The sequence below is a fragment of the Cuculus canorus genome, chromosome 13, assembly GCF_017976375.1.
Source record: "Cuculus canorus isolate bCucCan1 chromosome 13, bCucCan1.pri, whole genome shotgun sequence".
NCBI lineage: Eukaryota > Metazoa > Chordata > Aves > Cuculiformes > Cuculidae > Cuculus > Cuculus canorus.
The window spans coordinates 3406989-3431093 of NC_071413.1; the positions used below are offsets into that span (position 1 = coordinate 3406989).

The 24105-nt window shown below is 41.4% G+C and overlaps 2 protein-coding genes across 2 annotated transcripts; both read right to left on the reverse strand.

Annotated features, from left to right (window-relative positions):
• Nucleotides 1-2296: 2296 nt before the first annotated feature.
• On the reverse strand, nucleotides 2297-17057 carry UBA2 (ubiquitin like modifier activating enzyme 2). The gene is made up of 17 exons (XM_054078901.1): nucleotides 16578-17057; nucleotides 15583-15666; nucleotides 15268-15338; nucleotides 14081-14145; nucleotides 13512-13612; nucleotides 13230-13351; nucleotides 12536-12603; nucleotides 10174-10295; nucleotides 9252-9351; nucleotides 8602-8762; nucleotides 8193-8286; nucleotides 7982-8094; nucleotides 7389-7544; nucleotides 6768-6864; nucleotides 6060-6165; nucleotides 5192-5328; nucleotides 2297-3777 (listed from the first exon to the last, which is right to left on the reverse strand). Exons 1-17 carry the CDS (start codon nucleotides 16725-16727, stop codon nucleotides 3596-3598), a joined length of 1929 nt encoding a protein of 642 aa, XP_053934876.1. The 5' UTR covers nucleotides 16728-17057; the 3' UTR covers nucleotides 2297-3595.
• PDCD2L (programmed cell death 2 like) lies at nucleotides 17057-23100 on the reverse strand. The gene is made up of 7 exons (XM_009567937.2): nucleotides 22979-23100; nucleotides 22466-22629; nucleotides 22281-22350; nucleotides 20883-21280; nucleotides 20593-20706; nucleotides 18833-18981; nucleotides 17057-18315 (listed from the first exon to the last, which is right to left on the reverse strand). The coding sequence occupies exons 1-7, from the start codon at nucleotides 23090-23092 to the stop codon at nucleotides 18185-18187; spliced, it is 1140 nt and encodes a 379-aa protein (XP_009566232.2). The 5' UTR covers nucleotides 23093-23100; the 3' UTR covers nucleotides 17057-18184.
• Nucleotides 23101-24105: the final 1005 nt, after the last annotated feature.

The following is a 24105-nucleotide window of genomic DNA, read 5'->3' on the forward strand; positions in this document are numbered from 1 at the left end:
ATTCAGTATTTATTAATTTTTCTAATCTAAGCTTAAGATTTTGGTGCAGCAGAGATAAGGCTTGAAGATAATACTGATAGTGTATACGAACCATACACAAGCCTGGTTTATCTTCTGAGATCTAATAAATAGCTAGCAAGGGGTCTTTGTCGTAAAGGTCAGAACTTGAAATGGCACATCGATCCGCTTGCCAGCTGTCGGAGCCAACAGCCAGGGCAGCATGCGTCTCCCTCTGTGGTTCAGCAATGAAATGGTTTCACAGAATGAAATTAAATGTCACAGAGAACTACTACAGACGTGTAACACTTCTCTACATGTTTTTGTTCCTCTATAGGAAATGGGCTGGTACACGGCTGGCTGCCATCACCAGCCCAAGTTCTCAGAACAGTTCTCAGTTGCCCCTGAATGGCAATTCCCTAAGTATTTTGGGTTGCCCTTCTGCCTTTATTTCTTTAAAGCAAAAAACTATTGGAAAGTTGTTAAAAATTTCCTCACTGTAAGTCTGAGCAGTTTAACAAACATTTAGTTCGCTGTTATGTCAGTGGTGGTAAACATTCCTTCCCACCCTCTGCTACAGAAAAGGGACACTGGACTGGCAGCATACACAGACACATACAGTCTCGGTTGCATTCAGCTGCACTAAAATACTGCATTATTTTTGTCTTTATCATATATGGCACTCAAATTCACTAACTAAACAAAAAAATATGAATCGTCGAGAATGAATTGTTACTATAAAAAGCAGCCAGAAAAGCTTATCTGCGTTACAGAAATTTGCACCAGTACAAACAAACAAGTAGAGAATGCTGGGTGACAGAAGAGCCAATTTGTATCACTGCAAATAGAAATTTGTAGATTGATTTAATGAGCCTGGCTCCAAAATCGTTAGTGAAGACGGAGCCTACATCAGGGTTGCCAAGCTAAGGCACTGGGAAGAATTTGTTCTCTACTTTAACATTTAAATCTTGTCTTTCAGCTGTGCTTACTTTCATATCAATATTGCTGCTATTAGAACTTGAACGAATTATCAGCTGAAAGGCGACTTGTCTCTTTTTTTAAATTACTTGAAAGCTTAATAAATGCTTCGATTTATAATTTGGTCTCAAGGGCAAAAGAGAGTTTAAGTTGAAAAATGCAGCTTTAATGCTGTGTTGGTGACCGGTAGCCAATTAAGGACACTCATACTCCACCAGTTCTGAAAAGCAGGTTTTCATTTAGCACAGCAGTTTGCATTTTTAGTGGTTCACTCAGTATTGCCAGACGTAACAAGAACTGGAGAGAACAGCTGACAACATGCACAACCCGTCTATGTTCGATAAAAGCAGCCTCTGTAGCCTGGTTAACTCCTAACAACTTACCGACAGTTGTCCACAGCCCTGAGAAGCTGCTGCGTGAAACTTCTTGGTCAGCAGCATCCCAGGGACTTCAAGAAATCATTTGAATACTGTCACCTCATGCTGTTAACAGCAACAACTTGAAGAGTAGAAGGCAGTGAGACTGAATAGACCTTCTGCTTCCCCTTTTCACCCCAAATCTGTGTTGAGTGTTATTTTGATTCAGCTAATACACCACTCCTAAGTCATGAACACTCTCAACTTCAGTAAAATTCATGCAATAAAGTCACCAGAATTACTGCCTCCACAGTTCAAGTAATCAAGAGCTAGAAAGCTGTATTCCCAAATACTGACCCGTGCAAGCACGGAAGTTTCTCAGGCAGAGTGAGATAGGATTGCGCTATCCGTTACAAATGCCATTGGCTTAGATAAAGGTTTGTCACATCACCAGGAGCACATCTCATTACCCAGAGAACAATCTATTTAACAACTAACTTAATACAACAATAATTTTATTTTTAGTAAAGTTTAAAAAGAAAATGTCAGCTTTAACTTCTGGAAGGTGTAATCAGACATATTAAATTGTAGTGCTTCAACTGTTTACGGCAAGAACTCTAAGAGCTCCCCCCTGTAGCACTGGAAATGCTTTCTGCAACACCTCTTAGTTACATCTTTACCTCAGTCTTCACTCTGCTGGCCAAGAAGCAACTAACTCAACAGGATTTAATTTCACAGGAAAGTATTACGCCTCCAAACAAGCCACTGCATATGAATCTTTCTACCTAGAAAAAGAGATAAAACATTAATTGCATCATTGTGCACAGCCCTGGCAGTTTAACACTGATGAAGAGCTGGCCTTTGCACTGGACAGAATCAGATGCAGGAACCAAAACCTAAGAAGGTGTTAGTTTGGGTTTTTGATTTATTTTTTTTTTCCATTCTTCTCCTATACAGTTACTATCTGGTTTAAAATTCATTTTGCAAACTGTAACAGAATAAATCTTCCCTGCTCATCCCTCTGCTCTGTAAGGCTGCCTCTGCATACTTATCAATGAACAGAAGCAGTTTTGGTTCACTAACGCGATGTTGGATTTGAGTACAGTGACAGAAATGGCCGATTAATGTGTTCGAAGAATCAACACCAATAGTTTTGAGAGCTACCAAAACAGCTAAATGAACGCAGTAGGCTTTAAGATACCGATTCCAAACATTGCACTTCTGTCCTATGCACAATGTGTAATGTTTAAGAGACCAGTGCTCACCTCTTTCTGCAGGCACGAGTGGGTGAAAACACACGTGGGGTGGTGCAAATGCTCCAGCTGAAGAGGCCAATAATTGATTGTCCAAGAGAAAAAAAACATTCACAAAAGTTTTATTAAAAAAATTCCCCTTTCACCTCAAACAAGTGAAGCTTAAATTCTGTACTACTCGGTTATGTTTAGAAAAATGAAAATAATACAGTAACTTTTGAAGGCTATACAATGTAAAATCCCATCGGTCAGCATAGACTCGGACTATGCAAGCAAATGTAGCAAGTATTTCAGATGTCATTTATTTGGTCCATCAGATGTACAGTATAGTAGTAGTATCTGAGTTTACAAAACATCAAATATAAATAACCTGAAACTGTAACAATACACAAAAATTTGCTTCTTACATTGACATACCAGGCAGTACGAGCTGAAAAACTTGAGTAAATTAACAGTTTTACAGTAATGTACATAGTGCCGGCTGAAGTTCAAGAACACTGGTGAGACACGGCACTAATTTTCGTTATTGAATTTTCTTCTTTACTTGTTCAGGGTGTGAAAAATGTTTTGGACTAGGCTAAAAATATTTTTTTTCAAGCAAAAAATAGAAATGTAGTTACTTAAAATCTGGGCATCAGATGATGACCCTTTACTAAACAAGAGTAGTTTATTTTTTGTCCTATTGAATCATACCTAAAAGGTATTTACACAAAAATAACATGCTTTTTTCATGACTGTGTAAGCAAATACTTATCCATAAGTATTTATCAACTATATTCCTACTACATTTAATATATGGAATTAATATGGCAAAACTTCTGAAAGAGTCTATTGAGATAAGAGTTTTATCATCAAGAGAAACAGACATGAATTGCTTAAGCCAGTGGTTTGGTATCACTCGGAACAAGGCCTTAAAATTAGTCTAGTTCTGGGCATTTTTCACACTCCAACATAATATGCTGTTACTGTATTACGTTATTGGACTTGTGTTGTCAAGGGGCATTTGCGTGCTCAGTCTAGCGCTATGATTTCATCTTGTTCATCTGTCTGCTCAGTACGCACTCTCTTTGTACCGACGCACTCTTTATCTTCTAGTTTTCTCTTGCGGCTTTTGTTTTCCATATCATCGTCAACGTTGCTCGAAGTACCTTCATCTTCAGAATCAACAATCAATAGATCGTCTTGATCTGGAGCTGAAAAATATGCGTTTAATTCAAATGGACACCGTAAAAATAGTCTGCTCTCAAACCAAGCTTCATACATAAAACCAATAACGTCTCTAATACAACAAATACATCTTAGAACATTCTTTATCGATATTCTTTGTCATTCACCTGCAAGAATGTTTTGAATTTCTCTGAAATCGCTATAAAATAGCCTTTCCACATGGTTACTCCCTTCTCACTAGAGGTATGAAAGATATAATAACCCAAAACTAAGGGAAACGTACCAGTTAGCCCAATTTTTTTTGCATGTACAAAAGAGAAGAATCACATGCTATCTGCAGCAGTCCTTGAGCTGTTTTCTAGCCTCTCCTTGAACCAGCGCACTCAAAAGAACTCCCACCCGATGCCAAACTTCATGAGAGAGAGAACACGCAAAGAGAGGGAGGAGTGGAAGGGTGGGCAGACTTGAAGAGCTAAAGGATAACAATGGATGGTATAAAGAAGGGAAAATAGACCCAAACATGAACCTTCGAGGCATCTACTGGCTTTGGTTTGAAGTACAAATTCCTTGTAAAAACTAAAGTTATGCTAGATTTTTTTATATAGTTTTTTTTTTTTATATAGTTTGAAATCAATTGTAGCAACACCCATAACATTTACCCTCTCCTGAAACCAAAGATAAATGGAAATGACTATGTACTTGTGCCTATCTTAAACAGGACCACTTGACAATCAAATGAACATCATCCAAAAGTGTAAGACAGAACTTACACGTCACAAGTGTTCAGGTTCATACGCTATCCCTATAAAACAGTCTGATGTTTCCAGTACCTCAGTGTTCAGTGCTTAAGCATCTCATATTCACTGGGGTTAAACCAGTCTGAGTATGTTCAAAGAAACGCCTCACATTAGGAAGGTGACAGCACTTCTTCCTGCCTGGCAAGTACTATTGTCTTGCTATGCTTTGCTTGACTGGTGAGAAATAATTATTTTGTAAGCAGATAATAAAGACATCATCTTAAATTAACAAAAGATGATGAAAGACATCCACAAAGTAATTTTTAATCTATAGCAAGGAAATAAATTTGGTTGATTCTTTTGTCAAGCAATAGCATGACCATCAGATTGAATGGGTACAATTTCACTTCAGTCAGAGTGCAAATGATACGCTTAAGCCGACACCCCACCAAGCCCTCGTATATTAAATAATATCATTTCCAGGTTTATTTACTGTAAACCTTTCTAACAATCTAAAATTGTTACAAAGTACACATTTAAAAGGTGCATTTTTGTATTTAGTACCGTATTTATACACAGATGCAACCTAAAAGCCTTCTATTTCATGTTGGCAAAGTTAAATCTTAAACCCACAGACAACTGCTTTAATTGGGCTGCACTACCAAAAGACTCTTTTGCTATATTTACTATTAATGACATTTACCTCTGGATGTTGAAGGTTGTGCTCCATCATCGCTGCCATTGGTGATGTTCTTGGATGTTGGTTCCGATGGTTTAGGGCCAACTTTTTCAGGAGTGTCACCAACGACTTCAAATTCTACATCTTTTTCTAGGTCTTCACTGCAGAAAAATGCATATGCTTTTAAACAACCAGGTAAAAAAAAAACCCTTCCTTTTTCACAAACAAAGTATATCATTCAAGTACCAGAGCACCCTGCAACTATGGCAAAATGAGAAAAACATATTAAAAGAGAGGAAAATCTGGTCAGTCCTCCTTTGTAATTTACAGTCCTCCTCTATAATTTATGCTTTCTCTATTCAGAAACACTGTTCCACCCAGTGCCGTGACTTAAAAATGCTTAGGAATGAGATAAATCATTACTGGAGCTCTCCTTTCTTCCTCTATGTCACATTCCTGGTCTCACTGAAAGTGCAGCGTGTTAATTCAATGTATACAATCCATATATTACTTATCCAGGGTTAAATACTGAAACCAATTATTTCCAAGTGACTTCTACTTGTGTTGCTGTGTCCAAACACAGGCAGTCAAGCAGAGAACCCACTAGTCCAGGGGCTTTTGTCTTTTTTATGTTTTTGTTGGTTTTTTTAAATGGCAGTTTCTCACTGTTGGCTGCCCCAAAAGTAAATTTGGTTTTGCACTGTATTTTTGTGCTGCGTAGTGAATGACAAATTATTCAAATAAACTATGTCCATTAACTGGAAAAAAAACAAAATACCAAACCACCACCCCCCAAATTTACCAAAACCACCTAATCTCTATACATTCCTAAAAAATAACAATTCCTCTGTTCTACATATACACACAAAGATAATGATTTCAGAGTCCTCACCTATGAAGCACGTTGATTAGTAGAGTGTAGTCCTGAAGGAAATCGTCTGCCTGTAGTCGTGTGCCGTTTCGGATTCCAAAGTCTGATAATTTCCTGTGGTTATTTGCTAGAAAAATAGTGAAACATGGCAGTGTATACAGCTGTTTACATAAAGATCTTTTACATCTGAATAAATATGGTGAAACAAATACTGCAGAAGTTTTATGCTGAAACAAAAGAGTAACATTTATTAGCTTATTTAAAGTAAAAGCTGATATTCAAGGCTACAAGGAGTCAAAACTACTTATGTTTGACTTATTTACCCCCACGCATCATGTTCAAGCACTTCACTATTATTACATTTAAGTATATTTTGGAGATAGTGCCTACAAGCATCATAAAAAGACCACAATCTAAGAACTAGGAAATGAAGAGGACTTGCAAACAGAGGAGAGCAACTTGTGCACTTTTACAGCTGAATACCGACTCTTAAAAGGAATCCTGACACTCCAGGTGAAAAGGACTTTATATAGGAAAGCCAAACTGGACATGCAGGCTTGCAGACAATGCCACGAGCTATTCTCGAGCCACTTGAATTCTTGCAAATCCAGTTCTCTTCAAATATTAGTCTACAGAATGAATGCTAAAACACGTGCTGTAATTCCATTCTGTGTATCATGGTTTCTTGCTAGTTTTATCTACTCTGATCTGCAAAGCTTCAGTGCTTACCTTCTGTTTCTCCTTCTTCTGAAGATATAAGAATAGTTCCCTTTCCATCATCTATTTGTACATCTGGTGCTACCATAGCAAACTTTTCTTTCACTATCTGAAAAGATGAATACAATTTTTCAATTAATATGTGACTTAAAACCACTTAGAAAACAAAGAACCTTGAATTATGTGGATTTTCTTTTCCTGTTTCATTTTCAGGCATCTGCTGAAAGTCTATAATTTTTTTTGTTACTTCCATGAACAAAATAATTCTATTTTTAATCTCTGAAACCTTTGGGGTTTGATGAACTTCATAAAATGACAGAATCACAACTCAGTTGTGACTACGCAGTTGTAATGCAGCTACCGGACTATTTAACTGAAATACAAGTTTAGGTTTTTGCTGTAAGGTATGAAATAGGCTTTAAAACCACCACAGTGTTACAAAATACACTCGTTCTTTCACAAGTTATACAAGCACACATGACCAAGAAGCATACTGGCTAATCTAACTCTTCTTGTAGCTTAGAGAAATGCAAAACGTAGAGCAAATATGAACAGCTGATGTTCAGTCAAAACATATAGAACAAACCCCTATCTTCAATAAAGTGAAAGCTGTAGATTATATTCAAGATTTACCTTATCCTGGAGTGTTAACACAGTAACTTTGTGTACGTTAAGTTTCACAGTCACTTCTGGCTTACTTGCACATACATAACAGTTAGGATTTGGTGGATCCAAAGCACAAGGAACCAATAGCTTCTTTCTGGGATTTGGCTGCTTGTTCAGAAAAATCTTGAGAACAGACAAAATAAAAAGTTGTTCTGTTAGTAACAGTACTCGTAAAACCTGTTTTCCTACAGATCTATCCTCATAGTCTCACAGGTCGTCCTGTTCCCTAATCCTCCTTAACATGCCTGCTGAGCAGAAGTGCCACTTCTGCCGACTGATCCCATATTGTCAAACAAATCCGTAACATGAAACAAATTCGATTAGAGTGATGTCAGTGTGGTTCTCTCTCCTAAGCAGGCACCAATTTTCATTAAATGACAGGAATTTAATAATCCTCGAGACTCCCACTTCTTTTCATTGTGGCTAAAAGTTCCCAGCATATTCAGAATCAATTGACAAGTGAGAGACAGTAAAACTACGCAAGAGTCAAACCAGTTTACATGTGACTTTTAGGCGAATAATAAATAGCAAGAAAGTAGAAGTATCTTATTTCCACTTACCGTTCTACACTGATCTATCTTTCCTGATAAAATCTTCAAGCCCTCCAGCACTATCAGACCAGCTATTACCGCGTTAGTAGTAGCTATAGCTGGGATAATGTTTCCTGCCATTGCTGCAAAACAAGCAAAAACATTGAGATTTTTAACAGTACATGAAAACGAGAAGTTTAAATTATTATTTAACTAAAACAATGTTATAATGTATCCTTACACTTGATATCAAATCTGCTCTTCATGTTCATACTGAAAACGTGCATCCTGAGGTTCGCAGCAGAAGTGACAAAATCCATCGCAGAAGGGTCATCCTGGCAAAAAGTTAATGCAAGTATTTAAAAATCAGATTAGTAATCAAAATATGGCAAACACTTCTGAATTTGTGTCTTCTAAAGCTGGTGAATTAAGTTATTTTACATCTCAATAGTTAATCCTTATACTCAGTGAGTTACAAAATATAGCATGTTTAAAGTATAGATTTGCTTACATATGGGAAGTGCATTTAGCGAGGTGCCAGGCATTTTTGTTCCAAGTAGTACTATTTTGGAACAAAACTGAATGAATCCAAGTACTGTTTGTACTCCATGTGCAAAGTACAACGGTTCTTATGTATACGGTAAACTGACCTTATCCCATATAAGCTCAGCTCCCTCGCCCTTCTCAGCCAGGTGAAGTCTCAGGGTTTCAACACTCTTTGAAAATAAGTGTGCGTAGCTCTTGACATCAAGAACCTGCTGATCCTTCAGGACCGCAGAGGATTCGTTTTGTTGGTCACAGATGGTTTTATCTTTGGGAAAAGAAAAAAAAAAATAAGATCAGGAATACTTATAAGTCCTACTGAAGTTTTCTCAAAGAGCTAAGAATTTTCCAGTCTCAGTAAAATTATCCTTAAACTACGGAAGCCCAAACATTTTACAACAAATCTGCATTTAAAACTGCAACTACAGCTACACTCGTATCAATCACCTAGATACGCACAAATGACAGCAACAGTAAACTATCAGCAAAACTCAGCTTTCAGAGATAAATGTATCGGTGTGTATGGTAAGGTCTCCTAGAAGAAGCTGACATGATTTTGCAAAATATGCATTTCTTACAGCCAGTATTGAGTATCTAAAATAGCAACTGCAAAAAAAAAGGTTTCTATGTAGAGAAAAACTAAAATTCTTCCAGAATCGCAAAGAATTAACATGTTCATTATCTGTACTCAGGTGTGACTGCGAAAATGTAGATATCACAGAGATGCCTAACAAACAGTGGGAGGAGGGACAATTACCTTGATTCTGTACCTCTGCCCAGTCCAGTGGCACTGGAGGTTTTCTTTTCCTCCACAGCTTATCCATTGTCAGCAGGTATCTAATGTCATCTTTGAAAAGCTAGGAAACATTTTAAAAGAAAAAACAAATATTAAAATGAAAGAGGGGAAAAAAGGACATACTTTACTATGGCTGCTCTGAAACTGAAAAATCAGCATTAGATTTATGATGTTTTGCTTTTCTTCTTGAAAATATTTTCAATTACATAAATAAAAATCAAACTCTACAGGGAAAGAAAACAGATTCGAAAAACTTCTTATTCCCCATTCTGTGACACTTACAGCATAAAGTTTACACAACTCCAATTAATTTCAGAGGGACTAAAGTGAAAATCAAGAAACAGTAGCCCAAACAGTGGGTCATGTGCCTACTGAAGCCATCCTACAGCCATTTCTATACTCTCCCCCAGGTATTCCTATCTGAATGCCAATGAATTTCCAAAGTAAGTTTATTACTACCTATCACAATATTGTGTTCTATGCTAGTTTCCTCTGTTTATCCACCTTTGGCAACTATTTAGAAGGAAAACTCCTAAACCAGTTTGTATTTTCTTATGGCAGAGTCTGATTATACAATCGGCCCTCAGATTGGTTCTGATCATGCTCAGTGAAATCCTACAGAATCCAAGTATTTGGATTTTCATATTACAAGTAATTCAAACGAAGGTTTTTCTGTACACCATAGACAAGCTGCTGAAGCTGTCTGTAAACGCAGATGGAATGTCATAAAACAAGCGAGTGCTGTAAAAGACCAACTCTACATCAAAACTGGCGGCAGTAATAACATAATTGCTAGCTTGAAGTGTCCAAACTGGGTTTCGACTTAACTGTACAGCACCTCATACACTTCAAATAAAGACACTTATTGGGGTAAGGAAGATACCTTAGTAAAAAGTTTAATTGGATCGTATCCAGTTGATTTAGCCCACTCCTTAGTCGAAACACGTTTAATGTCACCATCTTCATTGGATGCTCGTGCCCTGGCTTCTGCTTCTGCTGGCTCCCCTATGAGTCAAGTGTTAACCATTTAATTTGAATTAAAAAAAATGGAAAATCATATCCAAATATTTCCCCTAGAGTCAATAACCAAAACTATGCAGGGACCATAAAATGGCTTCACCTCGCCCACCAAAAGCTCAATTAGACACACCACCACTAACTCCTGTTTGCTTCTGCAACTCACTAATTTAATTTGATGTCACCCAATTCCTTTATTGGCAGAAACAGTGAATATTTGTTTCCTGTTAATTTTGTATACATAATGCAATGATTTCATAAATCTCTAATCTTCTAGTAACCTTTTTTCCTGGCTAAAGAGTCTTAGTTTGGCTAGAACTTCAACACAAAAAAAAATCAGATTCCTACCGTCAGCTCATCCCTCTACAAAAAAAACCCACATCTCTTTGTGTTTCTTCCCCAGTCACATCCAGCAATTGTCGTGACTCCTAATCGCAGCAGGCTGATGTTATCGTAAAACTGTCTATTAACATCTTGACTGAGTGAAAAAAAAAAAAATCAACTCTGAAACCACCATGTTATACGTAAATTTGGGCACGTTTCCCTCCTTTCCCCACTGCATCATTTCATATCTACCTACACCAAATCTACCCAACATCTCATTGCACAGATATTCTGTATTGGGAAGCTTTCCATTACTTTTTGCTGCTAGCCTTCACCTTTATTATTCTGAGTAACTTTGCTTCACCACATCCACTGAACAGCACTGGTCCCACTCCTCTCATCACCACTTATCTCTATCACTTAAGCACTTTATCCACTTCAGGATCTTCATCCTTTTTTCTCCCCATGGCTGCTCAGTTCCTTCAGGTCCCCCACAAAAAGTTTTTGAGTGCCCCCTGCAGATTCTAAACAGCATAAACCACATATGCTTGTCGGCTTATGTGCCGATGCCTTCGAAGGACTCGCAGCACCATGCAAGGCACAGCTTCCCCGTGTAAAGGCTGCGCCGACTCTGCCCTGACACACCACGTAGATCTACTGATTCTGAATGGCATTATTGCTACAGATGATAGTTTGCTCACCACAGAGATGAGGCTGCAGCTCAGGCCTCCCTCAAACTGCCCTGATATCTTTGTTTCAGTAAGTCGCATCGTGTCTGCTACGTTCCAAGCACTCAGGCAGCCAGTGTTTCACTTTATTGTAAGACTCAGCTATTTCATTCTGCATTTCCTGTAGGAACAAGCTGCCCCATGACCACTATCTGATGTTCAGAGAATCTGAAGAGTTGGAGGATCCTCTACGGTCCCTCTCCCAAGCCCATCGATCTATCAAAGGATCCAAAAGAAGCAACAATGATGCTTATTCACCTTCACAGTAGCTACAGTTACTTTTCTTACAGAAAAATACTGAATAGCTACAAAAACATCACTCAAAACAGGCATATTTCCCATGCAGATTAACACTGACATGTTTCAGGCCAGAAGGGTGCAGATACAATCCCTGTATTCCCTCAAAATTCCTCAGCTAGAGGTGGAAAATGCAGAGCGACTATAAATCTCACTCAGTTCCCAGTCCTCAGCTCTAAAGACAAGCTGCTCAGCCACAGGGAGGGAAGTGCACCATCAAATCCAAATATACTGGGGGGGAGGGAAGGCTTCCCTCTGAAGATCAGCTGTATTTCACTTGCACTTCAAGCTCCCTTTTCACTTCAAATGAAAGAAGAAATGGGGAAGACTGTTTGCTGCAGAGGAAACAGAGTCTCCAAACAGAGACAAGCCTGTTCGCCTAAATTGCATCTTTGACACCCAGAACTGGAACTTTATGATGAGTGAGTGCATCAACTGTGTTCCTCCTCCGCTGTTCTACCACTGCTATCTGACAACAACCAGTGAATGCCTACGATCCATCGTACAGAGCATTAAAACGTGTTCACGACAGCTGAAGTAATCACTAATAACATTTTATTAAACCCCCACAAGGGCCGCAGTTCTGGCAAGTCAAATTACTAAACTTCCACCATTTTGAAGAATACTTTTTTGCACCTTCTCCATGCAAAAACCTCTGGTATGCACTATGCATTGAGTTAACTAAAACACACTGAAATTGTTTCAAATAGCTAATAAAAACCAGCATGAGTTAACACCCCCCAAACTCTTGTCTAAAGGTACAGTAAATGGAAACCTCTTAAAAGAAAGTGGAGCTGAACTCTCTAAGCTTAAGAAATGTATAGAATCAACCCATAATCTCTGAAATAGAACATTTCGGTAGTAGCTTATCACACTCACAGGCAGCTTCAGGATCAGCTCTGTCAGGAGAGACTTCTTGATCGGCATCTTCTTCTCCAAACAACTGACTATATAATAATTAAGAACAACACAACAACACTAGAATGTCATGATATCTGGTTAAAGACTGAAATATTTGCTAACAGATACATATCCAATTTAAAACTCTTGCTATCAGTGCCACGTTGTACAACGTTTTTTGAGTAATTCATCATGCCTGGACTTAATGCTGACAATACAAAAATTAATTTAGCCAAACAGTTATGTACAACTCATCAATAGTTCACCCAGACTTATATTTATATTGCAGTACTGAACACATTGCTCATAACCCTCCAAGATCCCAGCGACCTTTACATCTGTTAACACATGCATTAAACTGGAAAATGTGTTACCTTCACAAACAAGTGAAGAACAAAGTAACCTCAACCTGTACTGCTGTGCCAAACTACTTTGACAGGTTTTCTGTAATATCAGAGCAAGGCTGAAATACAACCAACCTTCTGTGTTTATGTTTAAAAAAAACCCACAAAACATCCCCAAATCAACCTCAAAAACATAGGTCAAAGAACTGGAAATTTTCTCTATAATATACATTCATTTAAAAAAAAAAAAAAGACACCACCCCCCAAAGTGTTTACAAACCTGAAGAGTGAGACACAGCACCTATTTTCTTTCTTTACAAATCACTTACTTGAACAAATACTTAGCCCACACAATGCAATGGATAGGTTCCGATGGCGTATTTCGGATTGTGCAGCCTGGAAAAGTCTTTTGAGTTGGTTTAGGATGACATTCATAACATTCTGTCACTCCCTGGTGAAAAGTGAAATATTTACTTGTCACATTCTGAAGGCGACTATAGTAAACACTATCACCAGATGAACTGTAACCGTATCTCAAACACCCAGCTCCCTGTTGTCTAAAATAGCCAATGATTTAAACTTACAGCGACAAGAATCATACACAGCCTGACCTTTTTAATAACTGTCACTTGTCCAAGGTAGCCTGCAGTTCCACTCTCTATAAGAGGAACATCAGCAGCCAGACACATCCTGTTCACATGGTTACGGGCAGCTGCAAATCAAGAGGTTTTAAAGAAAAATTTGAATAATCAGAAAAAAATAATTTTACTTCTCCAAATTCAAACTATTCTCCTATGCAAACATTAACCCTTAATCCGCCTTATTTAATTACAGGACACTACAGCTTTTTCAAAGTCAGTTTTCCAATTAACAAAAAATGTTAACTGGCAATATTAAATAGCACAAACTGAAGTTATGTGTGTACACACAATCCTCATTGGTTCCCAAAAGCAGCAACAAAGCAGCTAATGCTTGCTTTTAAAACACTGGCAAAAGCACTAACTACCCTTTCAAGTTTGTAGCAAAGCACAAGTGCGTTAGTCAAACAACAAACTACGAGAGGATACCCGTTATTTAACTGACAATGCTGATGTACCAGGAGTAGAACACATTAAAGTTGTGTGTCTATGAATAAGCAACAAAATACAAAGCCTTAATGAAATCATAGTGAAAACTTCACCTCTGTTATCCAGAGCATTCATAACCAACGTAAACTGGCGGAAGAACTCTACGTTATAGTCAGGGCTATGGGAAAGAAAAACAACACTCAAAATGGAATATCAATGTTGATGATTATTGTGTCACAACACAAACCACACGCATGCAAAGGGAAGGCTGATGCTCGGGTGATAAATTATGCATATTATAAATTTACTGCTAGCCTTTAACTGCCCCATTTGTCTTCTGCCCATTCTAAAGCTGGGTGAAAGCATGAATTTTATGCTGCTGGAAGGAAGCTATTGCAATTAGTACTAATTTGACCAATGAAACAAGCAGACAACAAAAAAGTGATTATACTGCTCTGACCTAATGAGTAAATTGGCTGAGCTGTGGTAACTGACCTCAAAAAACATCAGCTGAGGCTAAAACGTGTGTGCTGTAATTACCACAGCTCATCAGACTGTTGATAATTCATTAATCTGCGATAGCTCAATTGGTTTTGATTGTGCCTACACACCCTTAGGAGCCAGGACACTTAAGTGTCTTTATATTGCATTTTTCTGATTTAAAGAGACAGCAAAGAGGAAACAGGACCAAGGGTTTCACAGTTTCAGGAGAAGGATGCAGTGAGTCACTGTTTCAGTGGCTAACAGCAACATTGGAGCTTAAACCTTAACATCAGAGAATATACATTTTTAAGAAAGTAGATTAATATAAATTAAAACATGGGAAATATCTAACGAAAACGTACATAATCTTGTACTCTACTCATTGGTTATGGATCATAAATACTAAATTTTAACAGTCTAGGGCATATACAAATGATACCCAGTCACCTATACACACAAAAGACTTAATTTTTTTAATCACGGATGCAACACCCACATTTATTTTAATCTAATTATTGCTTAAGACGTCAGGGCATCCTTACAGCATAGAAACCTGTATACTAAATATTGCTAATAAAATGGAAAACAGACACGAGCAAATGACTACAGCTTACTATGACTACAGCTTACTACGAAGCTTAAGACACCTCATGCAAAATCCACACTCCTGCTCAGGCGTGCAGCAGTCTCATAGTTACAGCTGTTTCTTCTTACTGTGGTAGCTTTGTAAAATATCTTACAGCACGCCACTGTAGCATTTAAATAACACAGTACTTGCAAATCAAAATACGTAATTAGAGCTTAAAAACAAACATACTTCATGATGCTATCATGGTAAGCTATAATATTAGCTTCTGGATAGAACTGTAACACGCTTTCCTTGGCAACCTAGAAATAAAGAAACAAACAAAAAAACCACACTTATTATTCCGTCCTTCCTTCTAAAGACGGACTCGATATCAGTTGGGCATTGAGTAAGGGCTACTTTAAGAGATTTAAATACTTTTATAATGAAATAAATGTTGTGGATAGCCATGATCAACCAACCAACACCTTCCTCTCAGTGTAGGGACAAGAGTGACATGTTTCTAACACATAAGATAATACTGAGGAAGGATGGCTTTTTCCTCACCTGTGATTTTGATCTTCCAACATGTTTCTTTTGAAACAAAAACTGCCTGTTGAGATTGCTGACATCGATAGTATCCAAATCAATCTATAAACACACAAGAGAGAGACATTTCACTTTCGCAGAAACAACGGAAACAAAATCATTGACAGAATTTGAATTGAATGCGATTGACCAAAATGCATCACTTTTCAAACACGGCAGCTTTACCAGTCCCCTGATCACCTCAGCGTCCTTCTCTGCACACCCTCGAGCCTGCCTGCATCTTTTTTGTGCAGTGGAGACCAAAACTTCTTCACTATGAAGGTGGGGAGGCCCTGGCCCAGGATGCCCAGAGAAATCATGGCTGCTCCATTCTGGAGGTGTTCAAGGCCAGGCTGGATGGGCCTTGGGCAGCCTGATCTAGTGGCTTGGAACTGGATGGGCTTTAAGGTCCCTTCCAACCCAAACTCTTCTATGATCCATTCCAATGCAAACCATTCCATTCCATGGCAGGAGGTGGAACTGGACGGGCTTTGAGGTCCCTTCTAACCCAAACTGTTCTGTTCTATCTCATCACCGTGGGGGTGGAACTGGATGATCTTTGAGGTCCCTTCCAACCCAAACTATTCTATGATTCCATGATCCCTTCCAACCCAAACTATACTATTCTATCCCATGGTAGAGGGTGGAACTGGACAGGCTTTGAGATCCCTTCCAACCCAGGCCGTTCTGTCCCACGGCAGGGGGCGAAACTGGATCATCTTTGAGGTCCCTTCCAACCCAAATCATTCTACGATTCTATCGTCCCTTCCAACCCAAAGCGCTCCAGTCCGCCCCACGGCAGAGGTGGAATCGGACGGGCTGCAAGGTTCCCCCCCGGTTCCCGGTTAGCGCCTCGGGCTCCCCCGCCGCCGGGCAGGGCCAATCCCGCCCTCCCGCGCCTTTGTGGCGGCGCTCGGGGGTCCCGCGCGCCGCAGAGAACGCGGCCCCGCGCTCGGCCCCGCCCGGCCCCGCACCACGTCGATGTTGCTGAAGCCGGTGAGCACCAGGTCCTTGAGGAGCTCGCAGCCGATCCCGCCGGCTCCCACCACCAGCAGCCGCGCCTGGGACACGGCCTCGGCTAGCTCGCTGCGCAGGGGTCCCGACACCGGCCCCGACACCGACATGACCGGCGCCGCTGCGAGCCCGGGCCGCGCTCCGCACACCGATACCGCCCCGGGACAGAGCGGCGTCACCCGCCCGCAGCGCCCCCTGCCGGCAGGGAGGGCCCGGTCCGCAGCACCCCCTGCCGGAGCCCTCGGCGCCCCCTGCCGACGGGGAGGCCGCAGTGCGCTCGAGAGCCGCGCACACCACGGGTTCGAGCCCCGCGCCCGCCAACCCGGGTTCGAGCCCTCCTGCCCCTCTGGTGCACCCACAGCTATCCGGGATAGCAGCCGCACCAGGGGAAAAGCACAAGCCCAGCGGTAAGCACTGGCAGCGTTCAAAACACAACCTGATTTTTAATTACCCGACATTAATTGAATCACAGAATCACTAGGTTGGAAAAGACCTCTTGGACCATCAAGTCCAACCATTCTCGCCACTAAAACATGTCCCTGAGCAGCTCATCTACCAGTCTTTTAAATACCTCCAGGGATGGGGACTCAACCACCTCCCCGGGCGGCCTCTGCCAGCGCCCAATGACCCTTTCTGCAAAAAATTGACTCATCTCTAGGAGCTGACACAGTAAGCTATACATCTTCCTTAAAAAAAAGCAGTTTTGCAGACATTCTGTCATTTTAGTTTTCCCTCCCCTCTTTTTTAATCCCAGTTGCAGTGCATTAATTCATGCTGCAGCAGTAAACCCACACAAAAAAAATCTTTAAGACACTTAAATCACTCCTCCATTAAGTCAATTAAAATACTGCCATTTAGCCTAAACCATCGGGGAACTCCACAGAGAATTCAGACCGTTTTCAACTGAAGCAGCAGGATGAGCCTTCGAGGACAAGGCAGGTGCTGTGCCACCCCCACGCTTGCAACTCTGAGAACAAAAGCCCTAAGAAAACGCTCCACCTTTCCCCCATCCAAATCAACATAACTGTCCGAGCTCATTTAACCCTGCGAACAGAACTTATCCTTCCTCAGAAAGCCACAGGAAAGCTTCATCCCAGGCAGAGTGCAGCAGCAGCAAGGCCCTTGCAGCCACTGCCCACCGCGTCTCCAGCCTGTGCTCACAACAAAGCGGATCTGTTTTGAAAATCAAGTTTACATTAAGTTCTTTGCTGCTAATTGTTCCTAAAAACTGGCCCAACTGGCTGATGGATGCTGACAGGTTGTCCTTGTGCAGTCAGTTCTGCCTTTTCCTTTGCTTTCCTCCCCTAATGTTAATGTTACAGTCACAAAACAATCTCTACACTTCAATTTCCACGTGTAACCAAAGCACGCAAGTTTTCTGTCACTACATTTTAGAGTCATGCTAACACGCTGCAATCAGTTATTCTCAGAAATAAGCACCATGTCAGGAAATGAATTTCACTTTTCACCAGATATGAGGAAAATTCTGTCGCATAATTACACACTTTTCACATGCAATAAAAACCCCCAACCCAACAGACTTTCCATCTATGCAGAGAAATCCAATTTATTTAAATAATCTCTGATCCGGGTCTTCTTGTACAAAAATAAACTCTTCAAGTGGGGTTTGATGATTTGTTGGCCAACAGCTCCTCTCACACGTGTAAACTATAGCAGTCCCAAATTCCACTGACAGATCTAAAAACAGAACAACAAAAGTATGTAATGTGTAAGTATGAAAAAAGACATAAACTGGGGCTGTTGCTCACTGCTGTACTTCAGGAAGCATTTTGCATATTCAGCCTCCCATGTACATAGCATTTTCTAATTTCAAAGATTTTAAAACAAGCTGACTCAAAATTTTCAAAGCGCTTCCTAAGTGCCTGCAATCTTATCTGACAGTATTTATCATCTTCCAAGGCCTCAGTTAAGAGGCAAAACAGACAATTTACTCCCAAGGTCATGGAATTAGCAATATTGAAGTTCACTAGTGAGCAAATGAAGTTTCAGTCGAGGTCTCCCATAAGTTTGAATTGCACCTTTTTCTTAGGGAAATCCATACTGGACACAGAGTGGGTTCTGTGCGAGACGATCACTGCAGTGAAGCACATCAGTGCGTGTGATTAGCAAGGAACAGCCCAAACTGCACTTCACTGAATTTTACCAATAAGGAGACTATTTCTGGTATTTATCCAGCTAAGTCAAAGGTCAGCACCTGAATCAGTCCGGAGCATGCTGACCAGTGCCGGCATGAGCTGAAATTCAAATACTCTGTTGCTTCCACAGTTGCTGCAGGCTGGAATACCTCTGTCAATGTTGGCTGGAGGACATGTTATGAATAAAGGCTGGCCATTCCAGGAGTACCTACAAGAAGAACAGAAAAAAGTAAATTTTTTTTTTGTTTCTAAATTTCATATGAAAATTTACACATCGGCAACTAGTATTCAGGATTCTCCAAAACCTCTGAACTTGCTTGAAGTAAAAAGCATTGCTATCAGCCACAATCATTCCCTGAGTTTCAGAGAAGTCATTAAACTAAGAATAAAGATGGAGAAGAGGAAATACTTAGAAGATAAACACTTGGAAAGCCTTACGGAAAGTGCTAGATTGAAAGGAGACAAATGCTTTGAACTGATGCCTCCAAAATAAGCTGTACCTGACTCATTTAAATAAACAAACTACACTTGCCTGAAAAACGCAGTCCTAAGCAGTGGTAGTTAAGGATATTCATCACAGCATCAGTCTCGCAAGCACTGTAGTTATGCCACGGAACTGAAGTTTTATTTAGAAGAATGATTTTATTTCCACAACTAACAGGAAACTAAAGATGGTTCCCACTGAATGCCATGCAGGGGACTGTATGCTCAAGAGGTCAGCAGCCAGGAGAAACAGTGGCTTAACACACATCCTCATAACACTTCCGAAGGGAGAAGGGAGGACTACCATCTAAGAGACAGTCATCAGAGGTGATGTTTTAGAAGAGCAGAAAATTCAAAGAGCATAGCACTGCAAAGTGACAGATCCTGTGGAATAACATCGTTTGAAGGTGGTACTTGCACTTTGCGTGAGTACATTTCCTATATAATCTTTGATAGAAAATCAATGCAAATTTCTAACGTTTCTCGTCCGTCTAACCGGCCCCTTCAACCTTACCTCCTCATCAAAAAGGTACCAGTTAGTTCCACCTAGTTCTAAAAACTGACTAACAAGGGTCCTGTCCCTGCATTGAGGCAGCTTGACCGGAGAGGCTGCATTGGACCCTCTGGAACAAAGCTGCAAACATTTAGTATAAACCATGAAAATCACGTGTGTTATCTGGTACTATGAATAATTTAAGATTTGAACTTTTTGCTATCCTTGCATACAGAAGTAACTCCTCTTTGGAGAAAGTGGTTGTTCTGAGGTTAATTCTGCTTTTGTTCTAGGAGAAGAAACAGATGTACAGGAACTGAAGGCTGCAGGGTCCCAAGGGAGAATCGTGATAAGCTGCAGAAGAACTCATGCTTTAAAATGAGTCCTTTCCTACTTCAGTAAGATCTTAAGGATTCAGCCACAAGCTCAACTACAGTAAGGTTATAAAAATTCAGAGGAGCATTCAGCCTTGGAAATCTATCCCAACAGTGCACCGCTGTGTATTGTACTTCTGCCTTAAATCTGTCCCTTGCAAACCTCTATGCCTGGATTTCAGCGAGTCTTCAGCGAGTGCAGGTCTGTCCTCATCAGGTCTTACACTAAGGAAAGTCTCCCACAGCCAGGCCTGGGGTCTCTGATCCTGTTTGGTTCTCATCCTCTTAGACTTTGCGTAGAAAAGACCAACCAGAGGCTGCAGTCTGGCCACGCCAACAGCCCTCTTAGCGATTATTTTAATTAAGAAATAAAAACATACAACTCTTTCCAATGAAACAGTTATCTGATGTACTACCAATCCTTGTCTGTTCTCTGTATCTCCCCGTTACAACCGGATGACTGCCATACCTTAGGATCTGTTCAGGACACATGGATATTCTTTTCATAAATTTATGGAATGTGTGGTCCCTGCTTTTGACTTCACTCTTCTCATACTTTTCATTACCACCTTCACCTGCAAAACTATAAGGAAACAAGAAAAAAAATTTCCAATAAGGTTTTTTAGTACAAATGCATGCTTATAATCACACCAATGATTCCTGAAGGATCCAGTTACAAACAAATTTAGATTATCAATCAGTGTACAGGAAACTACACAACCTCTTCAGTTTCGGGATGAAATCCAGACCCGTTCTCACCTTTCTGACATCAGCTGTTCCAAATCAACACCCTCTCTCTGCTGATACTCCTTCAACAGTTGATCGGCATGATCTGTGTCAAGGAAACCAGTGTAGTCTTCCTCATCCACAACATTAATGTAAAAGGGCTGGAACGCAGGAGCTGAACTGGACATTGCCATCACCACTCCCTCACTGACTGGCGGAGGTGCATTCAGGGAACCATCAGCAGCTTCAGACAACCGAAGCTGTTGGAACTGGGATGCACACTCCACTTCTCTGGACAAAGAGTTGCTCACCGATTCATTTAAGCCAAGTAGCTGAAGGGAGGCATATGAAGGAGATTCTGCTCCATCACAGACTCCCCAGTCGTCTGCTTCATCACACCAATCCTTTGCAGCAAAGTTTGCTTCTTGTTTCTGAGAAGAACAAAAAAAGGGAAAGAGAACGTTGCCAGGATCAGTCACTCTACTGCACTTCAAATAATGTTTCATAACAGATAAGAAAACCAAAACCTTAACCTAAAGCGTAGTGTTATTTTGCCTATTTTCCTCATAGTGGTAGTTACCAGCGTGCCCACTTTTACTCTTCTCAACGCAGTTATGGCAAAAAACATCCTGCAGTGGAGAAACAGGACAGGAATTCACTGGCTGCCATATCTCTGCTGCTGGTTTGATCACTGACAGCTCGTTTGGGTACGCTGATCTGAAGCACAGTTACTGCACCCCAGGCAAGTTCAGAGGGCAGAATATGGAGGAAAATAATGGCAACAACAACAATAACAAAAATACCATCCCTTTACCAGAGTATAAGATCATTCATCCCAGACCAAAATTTCATACTGCAAATACACAGCTGAATAAACCACACCACCAGTTTCACAGCCATCCTCTTCTTTCAATCTTCCGAAGCCAACAGGCAGTTTTTCTTCATAGGCAAAAATACCAGAAGTATACTGTCAATAGTTCAGCCAGAATAATTAGAACTGATTATAATTTTTTAAAATCTATTGAAATTAGAAAATAAAGAAACCATCTTAAAGACCCCAACCTAAACAGTAGAGCCCAATCATTTAGAGTTGAAAAATCATGTTTAGGTCACTCAAGTAAAGTATTACAAGTTTTGACTGCAATCTCCACTTTGAAACAAGTTTAATACAGATTACAAACAAGAAGCTAATCTTGTAACAATGTGTAGTACTCAAGGTGTCAAAAATTCCAGGACTTACCCAGGAGACTGGTGACATGGCCCAAAACCAGCACAGGGCACAACTTGAGAAAGGTTACAGTTTTGGGTCTATACAAATGTAAAACTCATTCAACTCACTGCATTCTTACTTTAAAACCTCCTCAATGCTGCACTTTGTGCACTGCACTGAAACCAAGGATAGAACCCATGAAGGCAGTTTGCTGGCTGTACCTGTTTTATGCCATGGTCTGGTGTTTCCTTCTCTCCTGCCTGCAAATATTGGGAGCGCAGAACCTTCCAGCTTCAGCATGCCGTGTGAGATAACAAGAGACATGTAAGGAGCAACCCATTCGAGCCGAAGTGGCTCAGCCACACTCTGCCCATTGGGGAAGAAGGGGGCCAAGGGAGTCCCTCACCTACGTGTTGCCCCGCTGCAGCCCTTGCTGGCGCAGGCGAAGACATGGGCAACGCGGTGGAAAGGGGAGTGCTCCAGCGGGCAGTACACCTGAACCAGCTGTGCCAGCGCCTGCCCGCACTCCTCGCAGCGGGGACAGCACGGCTGCACGGAAGGCACCCAGTCCTGGAGAGGGAACAGCACAGGCATCAATGGAGAGGCGTCAGGCTGCGTACCCTGCGCCCTCAGGGCAGGGATCCCCCTTCCCAGGACACGTTCCACTCAGCGCAGAACCCCACTCAGGGCAGGGGCTCCCACTCAGGGCACAGGGAAACCTCCCAGGGCAGGGCCCCCCCCTTCCCTCAGGGCTGGGGGACCTCCCTCCCTCTCAGGGCTGGGGGACCCCCCTCCCCTCCGGGCTGGGGTACGCCCCTCCCTCTCAGGGCTGGGGGGTCCCCACCTCCCTCTCAGGGCTGGGGGGTCCCCACCTCCCTCTCAGGGCTGGGGGACCCCCCCGGGCAGGCTCCCCCCGTACCGCTGCGCCTCCCAGCTTGTTGGTGGCCCAGGCGGGGCTCTGCCCGCCCCCCCGGCATGGCCCCAGCATGGCAGCATCGCGCACACCCAAAAGGACACGCTGCCCGGCAGCCATGGCGAAGCACCGCCCCCTATGTCACCGCCCCCCTATGTCACCGCCCCCCTATGTCACCGCCCCCTATGTCACCGCCCCCCTATGTCACCGCCCCCCTATGTCACCGCCCCCCTATGTCACTGCCCCCCTATGTCACCGCCCCCCGGTAAAAACTGTGATGTGTGAGTTCTTCCTCTGCTGAACAGTTACTAACTCAACGCGTAAATAAAAGGCATGATATGCATCTTACAGCTGGAGGCTGAAATCCAGATTCATGGTTTGTTACTCCTAGTACAGGATCCTTTTATCAGCTGGTAGCCGTGATGGGTTTCTAGAGAAAAATACGCCGTCCACAACTGCGTTAATAAAGAGAAAAAAGTACCCTTTGTTATTTATATATTGGTTTTGCATGGAAATAGAATTCAGCTTCCTTAGCATTGACCTTGATACTGACAATGTTGACAAATAAAACTCTCTTAAGAAAGACTCGTTTTGGAGTTTTAGAAAGCTAGCATCGTTTATCAGGCCTGGGCAACACGCAGGAATGATCTCCATCAATGTTCTGCTGTTACTCACTGATGGCTTTTAGCCAGTAATGATAACAACTGGTGGTTTTTTGCAACTTGGGGATGAAATGCACCAATGGGAATAGCTGGTCAGAGGCCCAGTATAGATCATGCTGCTCCAGGTCCACCAATATGTAAAAGCAAGCTGAAATGAATCCAGAGGTGAGGAGGAGGAAGAAGACATCCTCAAGAAATTATCACCTGAAGCAGGAACTTGGGCTGCCAACATGTTGCTGTAAGAGCCCCTCCCAGGAAGAGTAGCCATAGACTGTGGGACATGATGGGTGATGAGAGGGTGAGCCTGACACCAGTTAGGGGGCGAGTTAGAGATAATTTATTGCTGGTTTTTTACTGTTATGAGTAAAGTTCTTATAGAGTCTTGGATGCTTACATGTTCCTTTGTGCCTGGCAAGCCTATCTTGCGTGTCATGTAATTTTGCAAAAAAGCCAATCTGCTACTTGTGTGCC

What these genes read in the sequence shown, in the direction of transcription:
- UBA2 (XM_054078901.1), bottom strand. Translation starts at nt 16,727, where the DNA reads ATGTCGGTGTCGGGGCCGGTGTCGGGACCCCTGCGCAGCGAGCTAGCC. An exon ending in TACCATGATAGCATCATGAA is followed by an intron (nt 14,146 to 15,267) that starts GTATGTTTGTTT and finishes TCTTTCCCATAG; the next exon opens with CCCTGACTATAACGTAGAGT. An exon ending in GAATGCTCTGGATAACAGAG is followed by an intron (nt 13,613 to 14,080) that starts GTGAAGTTTTCA and finishes CTTGATTTGCAG; the next exon opens with CTGCCCGTAACCATGTGAAC.
- PDCD2L (XM_009567937.2), bottom strand. Translation starts at nt 23,092, where the DNA reads ATGGCTGCCGGGCAGCGTGTCCTTTTGGGTGTGCGCGATGCTGCCATG. An exon ending in ACAAGCTGGGAGGCGCAGCG is followed by an intron (nt 22,630 to 22,978) that starts GTACGGGGGGAG and finishes TTCCCTCTCCAG; the next exon opens with GACTGGGTGCCTTCCGTGCA. An exon ending in TGCAGCGGGGCAACACGTAG is followed by an intron (nt 22,351 to 22,465) that starts GTGAGGGACTCC and finishes GGCATGCTGAAG; the next exon opens with CTGGAAGGTTCTGCGCTCCC.